This window comes from Mustela nivalis (genome assembly GCF_964662115.1).
Source record: "Mustela nivalis genome assembly, chromosome: 1".
NCBI lineage: Eukaryota > Metazoa > Chordata > Mammalia > Carnivora > Mustelidae > Mustela > Mustela nivalis.
In genome coordinates, this window is record NC_139020.1 from 99,928,872 (window position 1) to 99,953,851 (window position 24,980).

Here is a 24,980-nt window from a genome sequence, read left to right on the forward strand (position 1 = left end):
GAGGGAAATGAAACAAGATGGGATTGGGAGGGAGATAAACCATAAGAGACTCTTAATCTCAGGAAAGAAACTGAGGGTTGCTGGGGGTGTGGGAGGGAGGGATCGGGTAGCTGGATTATGGACATTGGGAAGGGTGTGTGCCATGGTGAGTGCTGTGAAGTGTGTACGACTGATGACTCAGTCCTGTACCCCTGGGGCAAATAATACATTATATGTTAATCAATTTAAAAAAAAAAAAAAAAAGGTATGTCCTGTCTGGGTGGACAAAACTGTAGGGCCATAGCCTTTCCTGGGGACAAGAGATATGTCTCTATTTTTGCTTCCAAACTCCCTGTGCTCTAGGGCCAGAGGCTCACTTCACCAGCAGCCTGGGGAATTTTTATGTCCTGAGCATGAAACTGTTCTTCCTCTGCTCCCTTCTTCCTCCTCTGCAGAAGGATTGATGAATTTAGTTCCATAGGAATTCTCTCTGCTTGTTGACAGGATAGCACCCAGCCAATGGGCTTGTGTTTCCAGCAGGGGCGGTAGGAAATAGTCACTGTGTTCTGCAAATGGGCACTGCCAGAACAGCTATTGCCTGATGCTGCTGAGAATTCCATTAACATACCCTCCTGCCAAGTCCCTCTTAGCGAACAAAGGAAGGGAAGGAGCAGTTTCATATCTATTTGCATGTGATCACCATTTTACCGCTTGGTAACTGGCAGGCAAAACAGAATTTCATCTCTGGGCTCAATCAAGGACTTTGTGAAGTCACTACCAGGAAAACTGGGGCTTGTGCCATATTTCAGGACAAATCTGTACGCTCCCTTCTAACTGCCCTATTGCAGGTGGTTGCCACTTTGGCATTTATGGGCTGATGGGCCAAAGAACAAAAGCCAAACATGTGAAGAAGGGGCATATTTCCAAATAAAATCTTGCCATAAGATCATTTGGTGACTTAACATAAAAATTTGGATTTCTGTCCATCTTGGCCAGCATTATTACTGTATAAAGTTGAATAAGATGCACTAAAATAAATATTACAAGTAGAGGACATAGAAATTCTTCTTCATAAAGTATAAAATAACATATTTAGAAATACACAGAAAAAGGTTTGGAAGGATAAGGATTATGCTAATAATACCAATTACCTCTAGGAAGGAAAAAGTGGGATTGGAAAAATGAGGAGTTTAAGGAGTATTTCCCCCTTTACAAAAGTGTTGAATATTAGACAGCAAAAATGTACGTATGTTTCCTTATGTGAATGAATATCTCTTTGCAAAAGAGAATTTCCTGTCTCTGAGAAAGTTCCTCCAGGTCATATAAATATACTTTGAAATCCAGTAGTGACTTGAGAGCTCGATTGTAAAACATTCACAAAAATGCAGAGTGATGGAATAAATGAATAATTAGCCCCAAGCCTCCCCAGGAATTTTCCCAGTTTGGACCACAATGACATACTGTTGGGGAGAAAAGCTCACGCCACTACATGACAAAGGGCTAAGTTGTCTTCCTTCCAGAGGCAGTAGCTCTGTGCTCTCCCTGACCATGCGCTTTCTGGTGAGTCGAGGGCGGCTTCCCTCCGCGGGTACCCCAGGCTGGAAGTTGAGTCCCAAGTGCCGCAGGGCCACTAAGAGCACCAAGCAGAGGGGTTCACCGTCCTGTGCTGTGTTCTTCCTCCTTCCTAACAGTTCTTTGGACTTTGTGATAAACTACACTATCGCATGCAAAATTTCAAGGTTTTCTTAAGTACAAAGGAAATTTTTCAACACATAATAAGATTAGTAATATTAAAGTGCTTTCCAGGAGATTATCTGATACATAGTTAGTACCTTCCAAGTATTTGTTAAGTAAATTAACCTCTTTCGATTAAAAACAAATTAAAATATTTTAAAAGTACTTAAAATAGGATGAAGCATTTGCTCAAGTGTTTTGATTATTTCCTGGATTAGACGTTCCATTATGGTCTCTACCTGCCTGACATTGTCCATTATGGGTAAAACTCTCCTTTCTGGAGTGGCACCCCAGCAAAAGCCAAGTGACACATAAAATGCAGTCACAGTTGTACTGGTCCGAGTAGTCATTCTAAATCGTGGCTACGTATTAGGATCATATAAGGAGTTTTTAAAAATCCCTGGAGACCTGGGCACACCCTAGAGCAATTAAGTCAGAACTTCTGGGGATAAGACCCAGGCATAAGGTTGTTTTTGCTGCTTTTTTTTTTTTAACTTCCCAGATGATTCCAACGTGCTACTACGTTTGAGACCAACTGCTCAAACGTCAATATGCCTAAAGGATCTAGGCTTTCATAAAGGACCTTTCATAAAGGAAGACCTTACTTAAGATAAGGTGTAGTTCAGTAGGTCTGGCGTGGAGCCTGGGATGGTGTCTTTCCAAAGAGCTCCAAAGTGATATAGCAAAGATCTGGTTTCTAGAGCCTTTCACACAGATGCCTAAGGAGATATGTAGAAAACACTAACAGCAGTAGTACTTGTAATAAGGAAATACTGAAAGCCACCTAAAATGTCCACCAACAGGAGGATGAATTGTGGTACATGCAGACAAATGAACACTCTATAGCATTTAAAATGGACAAATTATGACTACATGTATCCTCATAGATAATTCTCAAAATGTTGAGAGAAAAATACAAAGGCATTTGCACATTATGATGTCATTTACATTAGTTATGAAAGCATAAACAACACTATGTATTGTTTATGGATACATATGGTATTAATATTACACATGAAAATAATAAAACCAGATTCAAGACTGTGGTTTATCTGGGGAGGGAGTAAAATTAGAAGTGGGGGGTGCCTGCGTGGCTCAGTGGGTTAAAGCCTCTGCCTTCGGCTCAGGTCATGATCTCAGAGTTCTGGGATCGAGCCCCAAAACCGGCTCTTTGCTCAGCAGGGAGCCTGCTTCCTCCTCTCTCAGTCTACTTGTGATCTCTCTCTCTGTCAAATAAATAAATAAAATATTTTTTCAAAAAATACTGTTAATCTGCACTAAAAAAAAAATTAGAAGTGGGGAGAGGTACACAGTGAGTTTCAGCTGAAACCATGTTTTATTTCTTCTAAAAATAACAGCATACAGCAAAATGCTAGGATCTGATGGTGTTGGGGAGCTTGGCGGTGAGCACCTCTATGTCTGTTTCATTATCGTCTATACTTTGCATCTTTGAAATAATTTCTAACTTTTAAAAAGTTTTTAATTTATGTATACCTGTATTCATAGCAACATTATTCACAATAGCCAAAAGATGAGGTAGCCCAAATGTACATTGAGAGATGAATGAATAAACAAAATGTGGTTATGTACATACATTTGAGTATCACTCAGTCTTAAAAGGAAGAAAATGTTCACATATGCCTCCATACGAACCTTGGAGGTATTATGCTAAATAAAATAAAACAGTCACAAATGACAAATACTGTACAATCCCACTTGTATGAGGTACCTGGAGTAGTAAACTCATACAGACAGTAGAATGGTGGTTACCATGGGGCTGGAGAGAGGGAGAAATGGTTGCTATTGTTCCGTGGGTTTGGGGGTTTCAGTGTGAGAAGGTGAAAAAAGGCTTGGAAATGGTTGGTGGTGACAATGCCCAGCAGTGTGAATTACCTCATGCCACTGAACTGCAGACTTGAAAATGGTTAAAATGATAAATTTTATATTGTGTACATTTCACCACAATTTTTTAAAGCTTTCAGTTTAAAAAAAAAATCAAGGAAGACCAATCAAAGGACCAGTAAAAGATATTTTGGAAATCATATGGGGGAATACCATCTAGTCAAAAATAAGGTCCACATGTGCTGGTATGGCATATTTGCCCAGGCACACCGGTCACCAGAAGTATTAGTGTATGCAATGCCATCCTTCATACTGCATCGAGTATCTCTGGAAAATACCTAAGAAAAAGGTAACTGCCATCACTTCTGGGGAGGAAGTGATGGGAGCATGAGGTCAGAGGTGAGCTCAGGGTCTAACTATTCAAAAAAACTCAACCAGTTTTTAAAGAAGAACAATTCTCTAAGTCACCCATACTGCTAAGAAGGATGAAAAGAAATAACTGGAATGCACACTTAACACCACAATTCGGAATAACTGAACAGTTAGGTGGCATGCCAGGAGCACACAGTTGACAGAACTGGCCTGTTATACCCTAGTGAACACTTTCTGTAAATGTTCAAAATATTTAACGGAAGACTTAAAAATATGTCTACTTCTGTATTGCCAACTTATTGAAGCAGAAAACATGCTTTCCCCAATATGAATTACGTTTAAGAAAACTTTTTATGTTTTGCATTTTGTAGTTTAGTTTTTATATTGTCAGCATCATTTCCACCTATATGGTAATATTTGCCATTTTTATATAATTTCATTTTAAAGAATTTCCTTTGATAAGAGATTTTTCTTGTCCTTTGCTTCCAGTTTTTGTTTTCGTTTCGTTTCATTGACAATTATTCCTATTTAGTTTCCATGTTTGCTGTTCACATAACCGAAAGTGCATGGATAATGGATTTTTTTAAAGCAAAATAGACATTTTTCAAAATCACAAAAAATCATACACATACACACATATAAGTGTATGTATATGTATATGTATGTATTCTGATTCCCAATCCATCGCTTTTCCCATTCGGCCTACTTTAGTAGCCAAAGGCGTAAAAGAACACACTCCTTGTTATCCTAAAGTCACGATTTCTAAGAGCCCTTGCTTTATGGATTAAAATCTCCTCTCCTCCACTAGGTGGTTTTTAGCCAAGGATCCTGCTTCTGAGGTATGGTACCAACCACATTTGAATTGCTAACTGTAAGATTTAAAGAGTCCACATGGTGGCACTAGATACCTTTGGTCAAAGTCCATAACCCAGTAAGCTTTTTCTGAAAAACAGGGAGAGAAGAGCCTCTGGCATTAGCAAAGATTAAAAATTAAAGCTAGTATGAAAGACATCTTGTTCCTGTCTGGAGGGATGGCCCTCAGCCAAAGCATATTTGAAGCTCTAATTACATACTTAAAGACATCCAAAGTGCCAAGCGGATGTTACAGACTCCTACAATGAAGCCGATTTAGTCCAGTGGCAAACATACATCTGTTCCTTCAGACATACTTCATTACAACATACATACAACATACTTCCACACACTTCCTCCTTACATATTTCTCTCTCTGTCCATCTATCTTCATCTCTCTTTCTCTGACACATAGGTACACATATGCATCTACACCATGGAGTGCATTTTTAGGTGATGGGGGGTGTGGGTAAGATTCATAATCACATCCCTACTAAATAATTCTTTTAAAGTGTACAATTGCTGCCTGTCTTCATCTTTTTGTAAGTTCCCAAATTTCAATAGTTCATGAATGTCCCATAAGAAGGTATAAAACTTGGTGGGTTAAGTCTCAACTCAAATGGTAAATATCTTAAAACTCATCACAAAAGTATCTACTTCTAATCTTTTTACAATCTTATACTAATTATAACAGACTGGGAAATTTCATTGATAGTCCTTCACATACAGGTAGTTTTAAAGGGTAACACCCAGCAATTGATCTTGAATAAATTTCCAACAAATAAGCTTCAGAAATGCCTAAAGAAAGAAAAGCTGAAAAGCTTAGTGGTTTATGATTCTATTTTTTGATGCCCATTATCATAGCTTTCTTTCAAGCTAAAAATATCTTAAAGATGATTTAATAAAATGTGCTGCCTTGAGTATTTTTACAACACACAGATTCAATGTGATCTACTCACTTCATTCAGAAACTTTTTGTGCAGACAAGAATTTTTTCCATGACAATAGGTGTATGTGTCTCGCACCCTGATTAAACAAACCAAAACAGCACCTTCCAGGCCTCTAATCTACTTTTTAAACTGAGCATTTTTTTAAAAGATTTTATTTATTTATTTGACACAGAGAGATCACAAGTAGGCAGAGAGGCAGGCAGAGAGAGAGAGAGAGAGAGAGGGAAGCAGGCTCCCCACTGGGCAGAGAGCCCGATGCAGGACTCAATCCCAGGACCCTGAGATCATGTCCTGTAAAATGAGCATTTAAATTCAAAAGCACATTGCACTGAGTAAACCAGAATTCTTAAATGACCATAACCCAGTAATATATTGTACATATAAGAGTACAAATAAGAGTATTTTTATATGTGAAACACAAAAAGATGAATGGGTAGATGGCTTTTCATGTGTTTATTTTCAGAAGCAGTGATTATGGTCCTGCTAAACCCAAAACGTCTCAGAATTTGAAAGGAAGGTAAATTTTAAATGTATCCATAAAATAGAGAAACTTCTCCAGTCTCAGGCTAACTCCCGTGACGTAGGGAAGAAGTAGTGTGAGCAGTTTGGTTAAGTCTACTGCAAGCCCAAGAGTTGACAATACTCTGCACAAATTCAAGAAGTCCATGGCAGATCACGTACAGCCACTGACTGTGGGCATTGAAAATAACACATCATTGCAGACAGCGTATCTTTTTCCCCCAAGATCTCCAACTCAGAACCAAACAATGTGCAGACAAGACTCAGAAACTGTTTTATTAAATTGAACACAAAATACCTGTTACAATAATGTCAAGCTTTTATCAGAAATCAGTACATAAGTGAGGATACACAGCCAAAATGAGCCATCAACATAAGCAGTGTAAATTTTAAATAACTTTTGGGTTTCTATTTTCAATATGCTGAAGAAAATAAAACCAAAAAAAGCAATTTCAATCTCACAATTCACAGTTGATTGGTTTTAATCCCATGACACTTTTGCCATTTTATTGCCCCAGAATGCAAACAGATTTCCAAAGTGGGTGACTGACACTTAGCCCCAACAATACACACAGATGTTAAACCCCTGTATGACATTTAGAAAAGATTTTAGGAAACAACCCCAATTTCATACAGTTCTGGCTGGCGGTTTTTAGCTATATCCTTTACTAGATATTTTTCTAGTGAAATAGCAAAAGCGGTTTTAAAAATTTGCCATGCCATTAAATGAAGGGTTCTAAAGTCTCCCTTGTTTTTTTTTTTTTAAGTGATTTTATTCTCTAATTTAAAACAATAACTACACTAAAATGCAACCTTAACAGTGAAAGCAAAATCAGTTTTGCTTCTGGATCTAGAGCATACATCCAAGAGAGGTAACTCATTGCCCTAGCAGATACATGGAATGCTTCAGAGCAGAATCTGACATGCTCTAGTAAGGCATCTCAAAGCAGACACACCATACCTAAATTAAATTATTACAGTCAGCTGAGGATACCACAAGGTGAACACCAACTAACACAGAATCAACATGAATTCTTACAAAATGATACACTGATTTACAAAACCACAGAAAGGTGCTCAAGTACCAAAAGAAGGCAAAACAATGACCAGCCACTCTAAAAGAGTTTTGTTCCCGTAAATGCCAGATTTGCAGAGTAGAAATAAACTTTATATGTGCTTTGCCCTAGAATATCACTCATCCTGACATATGGGGTTACTTTTCCTTAAAAAAATATATCATGTAGAGAATATACATTGAATCAGTGATATAGAACATTTATTTTCACTAGTGAGGGGGTCACTTAAGCACTTAACTAGAAAAAGAGTAATCATGAAGGTTATTTAAATCGAAAAGAAATCTGATAAAACCTGCATTATTAGTTGGTATTAATAGTGAAGTGAGGTTTTTAGCAATTACATTGGCTTAATGAGAAGCATGACCATAAAAAAAAATCTTTAAATTCAAAGAATCGTGAAATGCCCAAAAATGAAAGTTTAGTTAGTAAAAAATCATACTTTCATTTTAAGGTCCCCAAAGGAATGTTTCGTTATCTTGGAAGCCATGATGCTTATCATACAAGCACAAGAATATGCATCAGGAACAGTGAAGTTTCAATTCTGACTTATCCATTGAGTCTTCATTACCTGGAGCAAGTCACTTAAATTCTTCAGATTTTGCCCACAAAAAAATTGGCATAAAAATAAAGGCATATGTCAAAAAAAATTTTTTTCTAAACAGTACTAGAGTAAAGCTAAAGATGGTTACTAAGGCTCACAATTTCAACAACTCATTGTACAGTACAATCATTTTCGATCCTGCTAATTATGGCTAGAGGAAGCATGAGCAATGACAATACTCAGGGAATTCAAAGGCTTTAGATAAGTTAATGGTTTTGACTTTCACAACTGTGAAATCTGTTCTTCTCCAGTTGTCTAAAACAGCTAATCATCTATGGGTTTGACTCTCTCCACCTCTTTATGTTCTGATAGAGCAGGTGAAAGTAATGACAGAGATGTGGTTTCATGGAGAAAAGCAGCAATAGAATGAAATGAGGTATAAGGTGATTTAATAAACCCCAATCCGTAATTTACAGTTATTTTAAAGAGGCTGCATAGTTCAGCAAAAATACATTACAGAAGAGGGATAAAGAAAAAATTCTTATGGAACTTTAAAAGGTGTGACAACTAAGCATTTAAAATGACCAACACCAGAGAACTTGAGGTTGGAAAGGAGTGGTTTTCCTCCATGCTAAGCACATATAAAAACAGAAACCAGAAGGCTAAAGTCCACAAGAGAAAACAATGTATGTTATTTGGTTCCAGTTATCAACTTCATACACTGCTTTTTAAAAGATAGCAATATTCAAACAGATAATAAACCCTAGTTAATGACACCTATGCTGAAGTGTTTAAGGGAGAATATGGTCTGAAATTTATGCTGAAATATAGATTTTTTTAAACCTCCATGGATGGATGGATAGAGGGACAGACAGACAGGTGGTAATTCAAGCCTAGTAAAGTGTTAATGGCCTAATTTACTGGTGATATACTGTAAAAATCTTTTAACTTCAATGTATGTTTAAAATTTTTCATAATAAAATACTGAGGAAAATTTTACTATTTCTACAATAAAGTTAATTTAGCAGTGTGTTTTAAAGACTCAGGCAATTTAGAATTGTAATTAACTGAAGGGAGAATTTTTGCTTAAGGCCTCAAACCCAATTTCTGAAGACCCTTTCTTTAACATAGAGATGAACTAACACAATTGGTAAGTATTGTGAACAAGACACTCTCTTCTTCACACACCTCATTTGCAAGTAATTCTCTTCTCTCTATAGAATAGACAAGTTTTGAAAAGAGCACTGGAATAAAGTTTTTCCAAACATCAGTGTAAATCAAGCCCTTCCAATCCACCACACTACTACTCATTAAATATAAATGCAACATAGATCAAGGTGAAGAATAATCTATGACTACTGTCAGCCTGGGACAACTGGATTTATTTTCAGGGTGTGTGGTTCCTTATCAACAATGTTAACAGTTTTACTCAGTATCAAACTGAAATCTCATTAAGCCAAAAATAAATAAATATATAAAATGCAGAACACAGAATTCACACAGACCTTCGCTATTCCAAGCTTCTGTTTAATGAACTGTGATTAACGGCAATAATTCATCATCTCTTCTCTCTGTGAAATGCTAAAACATGCTAAAGGCACTCATATTCTGGGCTTAATGGAGACAGGGTCACATGGGACCATAAGCCAGTATTTACTTTTTGGTAGCTACCCAGAATGGGAGTTTACAAATGACCCTCCCATTCACACTGGGAAGAAAAAGTCAAACACCTATCAGTAGAAACTTCATATGAGAAACTATTTACACAGCTATTTGTCCACTCAGAAAGACTGCTAGTAACTATGATGATAGAGGTCTACAAAGAAAAACCCCCCCAAAACAAAAGCAACAACAAAACACTATTATGTATGAAACTCCTGAATAGTAATTTGGCTGGTTAAAAAAAAAAAAAAATAGTTGTTAAGGTGGAGTATTTTTTAAGCATTTGTTCAAAAGCCTACATTAAACTTTTGTCTCTATTGACAAAATATTTCTATTTCTAAAGAAATTCTATTGTCTTATATATGCCTCACCAAGTTCTTTAGAGAGCACTTTCAGTCTACATTCCAATATTAAGGAAACAAAACAAGTTCCAAATACACCATCCCTAGGCCTCTCTGTAGAGGATACCATGCCCAAAATTACATGTCTCCCCTGACCAGCAAGACTTATATTACACAGGTCACTGGACAGTCCTCAAACTGTCATTGTTCAGGGTCCCATCCAATTCAGGAGTGAAGGAATCATAAATCCCACTGCTAATCCTTAGAATCTATCTACAGAGGAAGATTAAAGCAAATATATGTTTCATGTTTATTTATAAACATGAAACATGTATTTTCCCATTCCCCTCATTGAAAGTGTAGACAAGCAGCTATAAACAAGCATATCAATTCTGTAAAATAAGGTGGAAGGAAGATCTCATGCTTCCCTTCAGCTGTGTTAAGTCAGAGGAACATAAGGATGGTCTCAGGCAGCCATGATTCTTCATTCAATCTCAGAGTTTCAAAAAATCTTAAATGGTTTTCTAAGTTTACCAACTCATTAGGAGGGGAAATAATGAAGAAGAGTTGGAGAAGGAACTTTTTCTAAATGAATGGTATAAAATATTTATCTTGCAGAATTCAGTGCAATAAGAGACAAGCAGACAAATGTAATAAAAAAACATGCACATATTTACAGATTGTAGTACATGATATACAAAGACAAGACCAACAAAGTATTTTCTGTTCAGTGTGGAGCCAAAAGGATTTACATGGCACACTTTGTTTTGTAGCTAACTTTTTGAAAAAAACACTTCAAAGGCATAGGCAGTCCAATCTTTTAATTGGAACATGGAATTTTTCCTTTACAACTTCTTGCCCTCAATATCTTAAGAAGAGTTTCTAATTGTTATCTTCTAACATTGACTTCGAATGACAACTTACAGAAAGATACTCACAAAGAGACTTTGATGCTACGAGTTCTTCTTGCAGATGATTACTGAAATCTACTGACTCAACTAAAGGTCTTCCGCTGTTTAGGCCTCTGTCCGTCCTTGTATACAGCATATACAAAGATACTAACATGACTCTTGGGCAGCACAGGGTGCAGATTCTAGAGCACATTACAAAGCAGGACTGGACTTTACAAAAGGAAACCAACAGAGATCACGTATCACTGACTGTGGTAGTAACAACGGCCTTCTTTGACAGGGAAAAAACACTGACTAATAGGAATGCATGGAGATGAGAAATTGTACCATGCAGAGATATATTTATTTAGGTATTTCCTTTTTGACAACTTCTGTCACCTTTGCTTCACCTATGGAGCACAGGAGAATGTTGAAAGGTAACAACCCCAAAACAATCCAAAGTCATAGAGATCTGTGATTTTCTCTTTTTTTGGATGTGTAGGTAACCTCTATAAATGATCATGGAAGTTATCAACTTCCTACAGTTTGGAAATTAAGGAGCAAACCGAGTTATTGTAGGCAATATGGTATCTAAAGTGTCATATAAAACAAACACATAGCTCTTCTTTAGTGCAAAGAAATAGAGCAAGTAAGAAATAACACTATAAATCTAACTTTTTTCTTTAAAGAAAATGCATTTATGCATTCATAACATCCATTAAGGGCACTGGGAGACTGGAAACCTGAATATGCAAGGCCAGGAAAGACATCAAGGCCTTTAAGTCCACTGCTTTTTGTATATATGTAATGAAACTATTAAGCGGGGGGAGTGAAGAAAATCCTTCAATTTTATTTGCAAAGGAAAAACTGAAAGTGGATAAATGCCACTTTTACAAACTGTAAATTCTTATCCACGATCTTCTACTATTACCTGAAATAAGGATCCAAGGAAATCTTCTCTATGGTATTACATAAATATATATGTATGTGTATATATATGTACTTATATACACATACATATATGTATGTCTATATGTACACAGACATACAGAGAAAGGGAGGAAAATAAGGTTTTTAAATAATTAAAGAACTAAGTGGCCAGCACTGTAATATTAAATTCTACCCAAAAATTATACTTAGCAGCAATATGAGTAACCTACTGACCAATAAAATAAGTTCTAAATTGGCCTAAACTAATCAATTGTATAAAAGGATTATTATACTCAGAGTCACAGGTCTAGATAGAATCTCAATAATGTTATTTCATTCTCCTGTTTCTGGGAGGGAAAAAAATGTACTAAACAATTCTATTTTTCAAAAAAACCACCACTTCAACAGAAGAACAAGTTGATAATTGTACCAGTGGTTATCCCAAAACTGAATTTTAAATACAGATCTACATTGCTCAAAAATTGTTCATAAGGATTAAAGGCAAGGAATGATGATTGTAATTTCCTTCTCCCCATCTCTTTGCCTATAGAATTCTCAAGGAAAAATAGGAGTTTTATTTTTAATTACTAATTAAAGCAATCAAATGTGAATTGACCATAGTGCAAAGATACTGCTCATTATAAACTTCCTGGTGAATGTGGCCTTTCAAAAAAAAGTATGGATGAGCACCAGTCTTATCCATGTAAATACAGTAAGTAGATAAAATACAACTAATTAAAGTTCATAGAGTACTCCATTAGTTTATCTAGCCATACACTAGAGCTTCTTATTTTAAAAACCAAAATCAAATAATAATACTGTTAAAATGATCAGATACCAAAGTAATCCATAATGTATTTCCACAACCTTTAAGGAAGCTGAATTACAAAGAACCAAAGTTCATGTATTTTACTACTGGATATTATGAAACTAAAATTTGGTTAACTTTTTTTTAACCCTCTCTATCTATAAAATAATAAGGTAGTAGTATTTTTCAGGGTAGCCAACCAACTGGTAAGACAGAAAAGAACATAAGTAAACCATAAGGATCAGCTTGTTGAAAAAGTCTCCCAAAACAAATATCAAGAGATCTGAACTCAACAATCGAGATTGTCATATAAGTAGGTTATTATCAGTGAATAACTCTAAATTGAAAAATTAAACACATCTTTACATTTCTCAAAACCATCTGAAAAATATTTTTTTAAAAAATAGCATATCTATCTTAAATGCATTGAATATTGGAACAGGGGGCTTGGAAAGCCCACAAAATAGTGGGGCATGAAAATGAGCTCATTAAACAAGCAAATTCAACTGAGGTGGGGTGGGGGAAGGGGGAAGGAAGGAAGAAGATGGCATTTAAATGTGTAAAATCCACCAGTGGAAACGAAATTTCACAGTTGGGAAGTCGACAAGCACACTGGAAGTGTATAAATCCAAGAAAATCTATACTCAATCAAGAATGGGAAGACAAGGGGAAAACATGTCCTGGGAAAGACCCTAATCCGGTTTATATTCATATATCCTACTGGCAAGGCATTGTGTTGAGGTGGTTCCAAAGAAACCTTGGGAAACCAGAATCTCTGCTTACCTGTTTTTACCATTATCTGAAGTAAGAACTCAATAAAATTCTTTACTTAACAGTACGTAAAACTAAAACTGCAAAAGAAGGTGAAATTTTTAAATTTTTAAATAGTTAAAGCTCTAAGTGATCAGGCTACTAGTTGACCAGAACTCAGTCAAGATAAAAAGTTATTTCTCGTGGGGTAGGTAGGTCACATGCTCTAAGTAGCTCAACACAACTGACCTGAAAATGCATCATGACCTAAGAAGCATATTCTTTTCCTTCCCCAGACTTGATAGCTCATGGTACACCACTGCAGGTTACACGTATTAACATTAAGCAGAGGAATATACTCAGATCAAAAGGACCACAAAAGCAGGGCATGTTGACAGAAGGCAAACAACAGGCAGGAAAAGCTGCTCTATCTGAATACAACAACCACTATACATATCCCAGATTCTCCATCTCATTTCTGTACCGCTGTTCAGACACCTTGCTTTTATGTTGCTTGCTCTCTAAATGCTGCCGGAACTCCATCTCCTCACCAGCCCCAACATTACACATGGAGCAGTAAAACTGGCCACTTGGGGTAACACACATGGCCAGATCACGTGGAATTCTCTGTCGAGAGCGGGGATTGAAGTAAGGACCTGCTAAAGCAAGAGATAAAAATGGATTCACTTCAAAATATTCACTACATAAATGATGACAGTCATTAATTATAACTAATGTATTTTAGGTTTGGGGGTATTGTTTGTTTGTTTTTACTGAAGCATAGTTGACATACACTGTCATTAGTTTACAGTGTATGGCGTAGAGACTGCACCACTCTATACATTATGCTATGCTCACCACAGGTGTAGTCCAGCTGTCACCATGCAACACTATTATAGTTCTACCAACTATATTCCCTATGCTGTATCATTTATCCCCTGACTTATTCACTCCATAACTGGAAGCCTGTATCTCCCATTCCCCTTCACTATTTTGCCAAAGCCACCTGCCCCTCACCTAGGGTTCTCTGTATTTACTTAGCACAATACCCTTGAGGTCCATCCATGTTGTTGCAAATAGCAAGAGCTCATTCATTTTTATGACTGAATAATATTTCATCGTGTGTGTGTGTGTGTACACATGCACACACCACATCTTTATCCATTCACCTATCAAGGGACACTTGGGGTGCTTCCATATCTTGGCTATTGTAAATAACACTGAAATGAACACAGGAGTGCATATATCTTTTCAAAACAGTATTTTTGTTTTCTTTGGGTAAATAAATACCCAGTTATACAACTGAATTCTTAAGTTGGACCACTGCTTATTAGTTTTCTGCTTTCTTTTCTACTATAATAAATATTTAAGACTTTTCTCAAAATATTATTTTCACTGTATCCTACAAAATTCAATATATTTTTATTACTGTTTGATTTTAAGAATTTTAAATTTCCAGGCACCTGGGTGGCTCAGTTGATTAAGAATAAGAATCTGCCTTGGGCTCAGGCTCAAGTTAAGATCCCAGGGACTACAGATCAAAGTCCCAAAGAGCCTCCAGCTTCATGTTCAGCAGCGAGTCTGCCTCTTCATCTCTCTCTGCCCCTCTCCCACTGCTCACACACAGTGCTCTCTCCCGATCACTCTCAAATACAGAACATCTTTTTTTAAAAGAATTTTTAATTTCCAGTATGATTTCTTCTTTGATCCAGAGTTATTTAGAAGTGTTTAAACATTTCCAAACATTTTGTAGGGTTTTTTAAATATATTTTTTGTTATTGATCCCTCATTTAATTGTACTCTGCCCAGAAAACAGTCCAAACTGCCCTCTGTCCTAAGGTTTATTTTACCTAATATTAATGCAGTTATCTCAGCTTCCTTCAATTCAGCTGAATTTTTTATTTTATTTATTTTCTCTTTATTTTTTATTTTTCTTATTTTCTTTCTTAAATATTTTTAGTTTATATTCAATTAACATAGAGAGTATTATTAGTTTCAGAGGTAGAGGTCAGTGAATCCTCAGTCTTATGTGACACCCAGTGCTCATTACACCTCAGCTGAACTTTTTTTTCTTAAAGATTTTATTTATTTATTTGACAGAGAAAGAGAGAGCCTAAGCAGTAGGGAGCAGAGACAAAGGGAGTAGCAGACTCCCTGCTGAGCAATGAGCCTAATGTGGGACTCCATCCCACGAACCCTGGGATCATGATTTGAGCCTAAGGCAGATACTGAATCAACTAAGTCACCCAGGTGACTCTCAGTTGAATTTTTTTTTTTTTAGATTTATTTATTTATTTATCTGACAGAGAGAGAGCATACAAGTATGCAGAGCAGCAGGCAGAGGAAGAGGGAGAAGAAGACTCCCCGCTGAGCAGGCAGCCTAATGCGGGACTCAATCCCAGGACCCTGGGATCATGACCTGAGCCGAAGGCAGCCGTTTAACTGACTGAGCCACCCAGGTGCCTCTCTCAGCTGTATTTTTTAATCCAATCTTATAGTCTTTGTCTTTTAACTGGGACTTCAGTAAATTTATACTTACTATAATCACTGATGTATGTTTCAACTTTTATTAATCATAGTACATTGTGCTTTCTCTATGTCCCTTTTTCTATGTTTATCTTGCCTTTCCAATGAATGTTTTTGTTTTTCATTTGGCCTACTGTTCTCATGAGTTACCTCTCCTACTATATGTGTACATTGGAAGCTGTGATGGGGGAGGATAAAGGACTATTCAGTCCAACTCTCCTTCCTGGAGATAATCAGAAAATGCAGAAAACATTCCTATAATGCAGCAGTTCTGAACTGAAGGTGTATATGAGAATCACTGAGGAAGTATTTCTAAAACACTCATATGTCTGGGTCCCACTCCAAATTTACTGACTAAATATCTCTAAGTCATGGTTCAGGCATTGTATTTTGTAAAAAGTCCCCCAAGTTTAAAGCCACTGCTCAATCTTTTTTATTTTCCCCAACAAATGGAGATTTAACAGGTCATAACTTTAAACCAAATAGCCCATTTTTATAACGCATTTTACATTTCTCGGCTGGCAAACACCAGAAGCGGTATAAAGGGACTACGATCAAAGATCTTAAAACAGGGGTGCCTGGGTGGCTCAGTAGGTTAAAGCCTCTGCCTTCAGCTCAGGTCATGATCCCAGGGTCCTGGGATCGAGCCCCGAATCGAGCCCGGCATCGAGCCCCACATCGGGCTCTTTGCTCAGCAGGGAGCCTGCTTCCCTTCCTCTCTCTCTCTCTCTCTCTGCCTGCCTCTCTGCCTGCCTCTCTGCCTATTTGTGATCTCTGTCTGTCAAATAAATAAATAAAAATAAAGTCTTGGGGGAAAAAAGACCTTAAAATATAAACTATAATTTAAAATCAAAATAAATAATAAACTACACAGAAAATAAATAAATAAAGACCTGAAATAAATACCAGATTGAAAAGCCATTAGACAAATGAACAATTAGCTAACTGCAAATTCTCAGGGCTATTATCATTAAAGGAAATAAAAATAAAGAAGACCACTTCCAGAATGTAGCCAAGGTACCTGAATTATTCTGTACTGTATACATATTCCTCCTATTAGGCATCATCTTATACTCATTCCCTTCTTTCCGGGTCCGCCGCTGACCGGCCTCTGAGGACTCCCTGGAGAAAAGAAATTTGAAAAGTGTGAGACTTCTAAACAAGGATCCCTTTCAACTCTTCTTCTCTAAAGACAGTCTTACACAACACTTTGGCCTGAGAGAAAATGGCAATACCTACGAGAATGAGTTACTCTGAGCTTCCGCCAGCCGCAGCCTCTTGGCGTGATTCTTCCCTTGATAGTGAGCCTGAGCCACAGCCGGAGAACTAAAGGAGGCATCACAAAGCTTACAGTAATCATTCTCCGTGGCCAGGATCACTCTGCCTCCAGGCTTAAAGGAGCCCATCTGACATCAAAGACACAAGAGACAAAGTTAAAAAAAATGTGGAGCTTCTGCCCTCCTTCCCCTCAAAGTTCCTAAGAGTTGACCACAAGCACTCAGCTTTATAAGGAGAGAATGTAATTCATTCCAGAAAAACAACAACAACAAAGAAAAAAGGCTGGGAGATAATCATGGTTTTGTATTACAATCACCTTTGTACCAAACCTATTAATGGCTTGTTGCTATCTCCATGGAGAAATTTTTTAAAAGAAGCATGGAAGATTCAGGGCAGTATAGGAAAACCCTAAAATGACATTACCAGAAAGATAAAGTCCTTCCAGAATCCATCAACGAGCATTTAATAAATGCCTACTGTTTATAGGGCTTGCTACCTAATGCAGAAGGGATAACAGATGTATATTTACAAATGAGCCTCTGTCCCCCACAAAGTCTACAAATTAACTATGGATATAATATAAGTAGGAAAAAATAACCAGCAGATACAGGCAACCGTATTCAGGCTGAGAAATGAGTTCAGAGAAACCTAACACACTGCCTGGAAGATAGTACGTACTCAATAAATACTATTGGGTAAACAAAAAAAGACAAACTAGATTTGGGCTAGAGGAGATAAAATACATAATAAAGAGTCTGGAAGCATATCCTGTCAGGACCAGCTAAAGGAAACTGCACGGTTTCACCAGGATGGGAAGATTTTCTGGGGGACAGAAGAGCAGTCTCCAAAAATCACAAAGGGCTATGGTAGGAAAGAAGGCTCTGGAGGTTCCCTCAAGGAGGGGAGCGAGCTGAAAACTGTCCCAACCTGGGAGTGGCTGTCCTGTCCAGAGCAAGAATCAGGGCCCTGAAAACTTCTAAGCCTGAAGATCCGTCTGGGTATTTTTCTCTTCTTTGATTCTGTTTTTATCCTCTTCCCATTTACCCCACAAATTCGTGAGGATGGAGGAAAAGCTGGTATTGCCATCCATGTTTTAAAGACTGGAAAACTGACATTAGGGAAGGTAAAATTACACCATGGCGGTTAGGAGCAGAGGTCCAAGGTCGAAAGAAATTCTTGTTCTACCACTTCACAAAACACATACCACCATGGACAAGTTACTTGGCTTCTCTGAGCTCCTAATAAACTTCCAGGTGAGACAAATGCTGCTAGCCCATGAATTATACTCAGAGTAGTCAAGTCAATACCTCTTAAGTTCTTGGAAGCATGAAATGAAGTTTAGGGCCCAGGACTAGATTTCATGCCCATTTTCCATGGGCATGAAATTTAAGGGTGCATCAAAAAACTCAATAATCAAGATAAAATAATATGTTAATGGAACACTTATATAAATCAAACCTAATATAAGAAATCCTAAACAAAATATCAAAATTTTGAATAAAGACAGGACCAGTCACAGTGCCATGCCAAGCTATACTGCAGCCTGAGGCAAAAGAAAAATCAGTAATACTTACCCAGCTTTAAGTTTCTGACATTTTGTTTACCACTGATTTTTTCGGATTAATTTGAAATGTTAAAGTAGTACATTAAAGTATTTATCCTCACTACTGTTTTGGCTCCTCTCAAATTGGTGCCTCAGTCGAGGGCATCCCTCACCTCACCTAAAGTATTTATCCTCACTACTGTTTTGGCTCCTCTCAAATTGGTGCCTCAGTCAAGGGCATCCCTCACCTCACCTTAGTCCCAGCCCTGAACAAAGAAATGTAAGAAAAGTGCTTCGCAGAGTGGCTCGCATAGTAAATACTTGATCAGAGCTATTATTATTTATGACTATGTATTGTTCTATGGACAAAAACAGATTAAGGAATACAATCCATATTTCAGAGGCTATTGAAGTACAGCATTATCTTGCCTAAAACATCTGCTTTATCTACCAGTGAAAGGAATGTGAATCTCAAGTGTGTGTCATTATATTAAAGTCCAGAAAAAGTTTATACAGGTTCTCTCCATAGTGTGAAGAAAGGGGCAATCTCAAAAAACTGACCTTGCTAAAAGGCAAATTACAAAGTAAATGGGATTAACTACAATAAAGAAATAAATATTGAAAACCTCTCTCTTTTCATTCAGGGCAGAGCCTAGACATTCAGGGTCATTTAACCCAGAATTCTAAGACATGCCAAGAAAAAGGCATATGTAACAATATTTCTTTCTTCATTTCATGCATCACAACCAAAGCCAATGAGAAGTCTCAAGGTCATGGATGTTGGCATGCTTTCAAAAACACTGCACTACAGCTCGAGGAGTTAAAAGTGTCAAGTAGAACCTTGCAGGAGTATTTGCCCAACTGTACCTTGACGGGCCTCTGGATGAGCATCCGGGAGCATGTGTGCAGAGGGTAACTCCCACCCTGATATATGTGTCTCACCTGCGGAGGGACAGGAGCAGCTGGAGTAGCCACAGGTTCCACCACATTGCTCATTCTGGCAGGAGGAGGACAGCTGTTGGCTGCATAGTAATTTCGGAGTTTCTTACCATGATTTTTACCCTAGAACCAAAGTGAAATGAGTAGTCACCAAGAAAAAATGTGTCAACTAGAGTTCATGTATTCATTAAAAAAATAAATAAATAAGATTTTTTTTTTAAAGATTTTATTTATTTATTTGACAGAGAGAGATCACAAGTAGGCAGAGAGGCAAGGTGGAGAGAGAGGAGGAAGCAGACTTCCCATGGAGCAGAGAGCCTGATGTGGGGCTCGATCCCAGAACCCTGGGATCATGACCTGAGCCGAAGGCAGAAGCTTTAACCCACTGAGCCATCCAGGCGCCCTAAAAATAATAGTAATAGAAAAAATGGGAAAAAATAAAAAACCCAAGCAATATTAACTACATTTTATTCTTACAGATATATGCAACACCGGGGCAAAGAGCCCACTAGATCTTAAAGTAAAAGAGTCTACACTTCAGTTCTAACAGAAGTGAAAGATTTATCTGGGAAAGATAAGAGAACAAACCCCAAAAAATTAATTTCCTATATATTTCTGGAAAAGTATCACATTTTCCAGTGATCTACTTCCTCCTCCAACTTGTCATTCATATGCCACTGCCTAAATACAAATTTTATTACACTGTGATCTAATCTATTTTATAAGTCAGTAATGAAATGGATAATCCAATTCTTTTTATAAAAATAGCACTTACAGAGTATCTTTTTACTTGCAAAGGGCTCTCGTGTGCATTAGTTCATTTGCTGCTGACAAAAATTCCTGTAAAAGGAATTTGTTAATATTACCCACATATGACAGCTGAGGAGCTGCGATCCACAGAGTGTGGAGGACTTGAGCTGGCACCTTCCTTCAGCTGGGCTAGGTAATGGACCCAGAGCTTCAGCAGGCCCTCTGAATCCAAAGCAAGACCTTTGACTACTTCAGGATGATTTCAGGAGGCACTGTGAACCACTGTTAAGATGCATTCACCTCTCCAGCATGTTTTGTTTAAGTAGTTAGTCACATTATTATATTCCTTGAACTGATGGAAATTTGACAGAAGGGCCAGTGGTCTGAAAGCATTCCAAATGAGGGTGAAACAATGTGTTACTCTTCAGACTGCACTGTAAACTTCAAACCTGTAGGCCAACAGTCTTTCACCATCTACTAGGCAAACAGTCTTTCACCATCTACTATATGCTAAGCCCTAGAAATAAAAAGGGCTAGCACACGCTCAACAGGAGAAGACAGATATGTAAGCAATTAAAGTAAGGAGATGAGTTCTACCTTCTGACCACTGGAATGTCCTACAGGTGCTCTTGCTGTGGTCACGGTGACCTCCAGGGAGTCAAATCCAGGGGTACATCCGTGGCTTCACCCTGTTCTAAATCTGGTCAGCACAACACCATGAATACTCCTTTCTGTTGTCTCCTAGGATGCCCTCCTTACCCACCACTTATTCTCTCAATGCTGCAACATCAAAGTTCCAGCCTTGGCCCTCTTCTCCATCGACATTATTTTCCCCTGTCTCATAGCTTTAAAATATAATCTTGACAAGTTAGTAGCTCCCAAATTATCTGTCTTCACCTTTGTTATGGACTGAATGACTATGTCCCACCAAAATTTATATGTGGACATGTAACCCCAATGTGATGTATGTGGAGGTGGGGCCTTTGGGAGGTGATTAGGTCATGAGGGTAATCAGTGCCCTTGTAAAAAGAAGGCAAAAGCTCCCTCTCTCTCATTCTGCCATGCGAGGATCCAAGGAGAAGTTGGCCGTCTACAGTGTGGAAGAGGACCTCACTGGAACCCAACCATGCTATTGCTCTGATCTCAGACTTTAGGCCTCCAGAATTATGAGAAATAAAACTTATTTTAGCTCCAGGTCCTTTGTACTTGCTGTCCCTTTTGCCTAGAAGGTTCTTCTTGCAGATCTCTGCTTGGCTGGCTCCTTTTTTCCTTTCAGATCTTAACTCAAATGGCATTTCTCTGAATCTGAAGTGTCCCACCATCTTCCCACCCTCTGCACAACATGCTCTCCATCACACAGGTTTATCCTACTGCCACTTAGAACAATCTAAAATGATACTGTCTGTTTACTTGTTTGTTTCTCTTCTGTACTCTCTGGAATATAGACTGCTAAAAATAAAGACCTGTCTTGTTTACTCTTCTACTCTTATGTCTAGAACAGTTTCTAGCATTCAGTAAGATTTGTTGAATAAATGAATCAAGTATTATAAAAGAGATAATGAATAAACTGCCAGGAGAATAGAAAGAAGAAATGTCTTACTTCTGCCTAAATGTGTCGGAGAAGGATTCACTGAAAAGGAGAAAATCAAGTCATCTTTTAAAATGAGCAAAAGTTTACCAGGCAGGTAAGGAGTAAGGGGAAAGAAAACTGAACAGAAAAAATACTATGATCAAAAGCCCAGCATGTAATGTTAAGAAGCGACAAGGAGAGATGATCTTCTGGATCCTTTGGAGAAGAGTAGGAGTTGAGATACTTAGGGAACTTAATGGTGAAACAGATCTTGGACTTTCGGCAGACAGGAGCCTCTGAAGGACTTTAAGCAAAGTAGTTATATGATTGGATGGCATTTGATAAAAATTAACCTGGGATTAGCATGGGGGATAAATCAGAGTAAATCAAAGCTGGAGCTGGGTAGAAAGAAGACAACTAAGGACAAAGCCTTAGGATAATATAATATAAAGAATGAAGATCCAGAAAACGAGACTGACTGAGAATGTTTGGCCTATCGGAGTGAGAACATGGGAGTATTATGGAAGCCTAGAACAAGGTGTTTCAAAAGAACAATCTAGGGGTGCCTGGGTGGGCCTTCGGCTCGGGTCATGGTCTCAGGGTCCTGGGATTGAGTCCCAAGTCGGGCTCTCTGCTCCGCAGGGAGCCTGCTTCCTCCTCTTTCTCTGTCTGCCTCTCTGCCTACTTGTGATCTCTCTGTGTTAAATAAATGAATAAAATATTAAAAAAAAAAGAAGAAGAATCTAGTTAGATATATTATGACCTAGAAACTATACTTTTAGGTGTTACCAAACAGAAACTCACATACAAGGAGATATCTGTAAGAATGTTCGTAGGAGGACTATTAGTTAGTTACAATGAAAAGGAAAAATAATTGAAGTGTCAGGGCATCTCAGTCAGTTAGGAGTCCAATTCTTTTTTTTTTTTTTTAACTTACTGGTTATTTATTTTATATAATGTTATAATAAACACTGGCAAAATGACCTGGAAGTATTTAGAAAATTTTTTTAAAGATTTTATTTATTTAAGAGAGAATGAATGAGAGAGAGCATGAGAGAGGAGAAGGTCAGAGGGAGAAGCAGACTGCCCAAGGAGCTGGGAGCCCGGTGCGGGACTCGATCCTGGAAGTCCAGGATCATGACCTGAGCCAAAGGCAATCGCTCAACCAATTGAGCCACCCAGGCACTCTGGAAGTATTTAATATATACACGTCATTGGTAAAACTATAAGAAAAAGCAGGAACATTATAAGGCAAAGAAATTTCCACAGTAGGTGAGCTATTTTTTGTTTTTGGGGGGAATTGTTTTAGGATCTGATGAGACTTTATTTCAGCAATTGACAAGAGAATTTGGTTATTTCCTTGAGAGACATTTTCAAATGATGATTGACACCATGATACCAGGGCACATCAGGTTTAGGAATTTCATACAAATATACTCTAAAGAAAATTTAGTATCACTTCTTATTTCACAATGCTTCCCATGAAATTTAACATATACGAAAAGTCACATGGTGGTAAAACACTTGGCTCTTTTAATAGCAAAGACTCAGTTCCTTAAGTAATCAAAGATCTGATAAAAACACAGAATCTTTGTTTCATAGGCAGCTTACATTAAAGATAAAGGAAAGCCTTTGTTTACACTTTCTTTTTTTATTTTTTTTCAGTGTTCCAAGATTCATTGTTTATGCACCACACTCAGTGCTCCATGCAATATGTGTCCTCCTTAGTACCCACCACCAGACTCACCCATCCCCCCGCCCCCATCGTCTCCAAAATCCTGTTTGTTTCCCATAGTCCACAGTATCTCATGCTTCGTCTCCCGCTCTGGTTTACCCCAATTCACTTTTCCTTTCCTTCTCCTAATGTCCTCCACATTATTCCTTATGCTCCACAAGCAAGTGAAACCATATGATAACTGACTTTCTCTGCTTGACTTATTTCACTCAGCATACTCTCCAGCCCCATCCATGTTGATATAAAAGTTGGATGTTCATCCTTTCTGATGGCTGCATAATATTCATTGTATACATAGGAGTCCAACTCTTGATTTCAGCTCAGATCATGATCTCAGGGTCATGGGATCAAGCCCTGCTCTGTAGGGAGTATGCTTCCCTCTCTCTCTAAATATATTTAAAATATATTTTAATAAATATATTAAATAAATAAATAATATATTATTTATATATATAAATAATAATTTATATATAAATAAATAAAATATATTTTCTCCCTCTCCCTCTGGCTCTCCCCCTGTTCAAACACTGTCTCTGAAAATAAACAAATAAATGTTATAAAAAAAAAAAAACAACTGAAGTTGTTTTTATCTATAGGATAACGCATAAATTATAGTCTATTCATATAAGGGAACACTATACAGTAGTGAAAATAAACATTCCAGGGCCATGCATAGCAACATGAATGACTCTCCTAACAAAATGCTGAATGAAAAGAACAAGTTGAAAAAGAAGATATGTGAGAATAATTTTTTTAATATGGGAGTTAAAAACATGAAAACCACTACATAGTACATAAGAAAACACATATGTAGCAAAAGTACAAAAGAAGTAATGGAACAATAAATATCAATTCAGTATAGTAGCTACATCTGGGAGTACTGGAGAGGACACAATTGGGAAGAGACGCTTGGGGGCTTCAGCTGAATGGATAGTTTTCACTCTTTCAGCAATATAGATGGCAATATACATGTTCATTATATTATTTCATACTTTTTTATGTCTGAAGTATTTTATAATAATTTAAAACTAACCAAAAAAAAAAAAAACGGAGTTGTTCACCAGGTCAAATGCTACTGAGGGGTTAGTAATATCAGGACAGAGAAGTAATGCTGGGACTTAAAAATGAGAGGTTAAGAGTAACTTTGTTAGAACCATTTCAGTAGATTAAAATGTCACTCAGAGTGGCTTGGGGAGACAATGGGAGATGTGAAAAAGTAGAAAGAACCAGTATAGGCAACTATTCAGAAGAGTTCTATGACAGGCAGCAGAGAGATAGGGTTGAGAGTTAGAAGGGGGAAATAATCAATGGAAGATTGGTCGTAAAGATGGGTTTTACTTGGGCTCAACTGCATGACCAAAGAACAGATGGTGCAGACACTAAAGCATGTCCC

General features: G+C 37.5%; 1 protein-coding gene across 4 annotated transcripts in view; it reads right to left on the reverse strand.

Annotated features, from left to right (window-relative positions):
• Positions 1-6,499: 6,499 nt before the first annotated feature.
• Positions 6,500-24,980, reverse strand: part of ZMAT3 (zinc finger matrin-type 3) — a 33,424-nt gene continuing 14,943 nt past the window's right edge. For 2 of the 4 annotated variants that reach the window (XM_082744455.1, XM_082744456.1), the window contains exons 3-6: positions 19,536-19,655; positions 17,012-17,178; positions 16,794-16,894; positions 6,500-13,905 (exon numbers count right to left, since the gene is read on the reverse strand). In XM_082744455.1, coding sequence (XP_082600581.1) covers positions 13,694-13,905; positions 16,794-16,894; positions 17,012-17,178; positions 19,536-19,655 — 600 coding nt within the window. In that variant the 3' untranslated portion in view covers positions 6,500-13,693. The remainder of the gene's footprint in view (positions 13,906-16,793; positions 16,895-17,011; positions 17,179-19,535; positions 19,656-24,980) is intronic. The other 2 variants (XM_082744457.1, XM_082744458.1) reach the window with 2 other exon arrangements.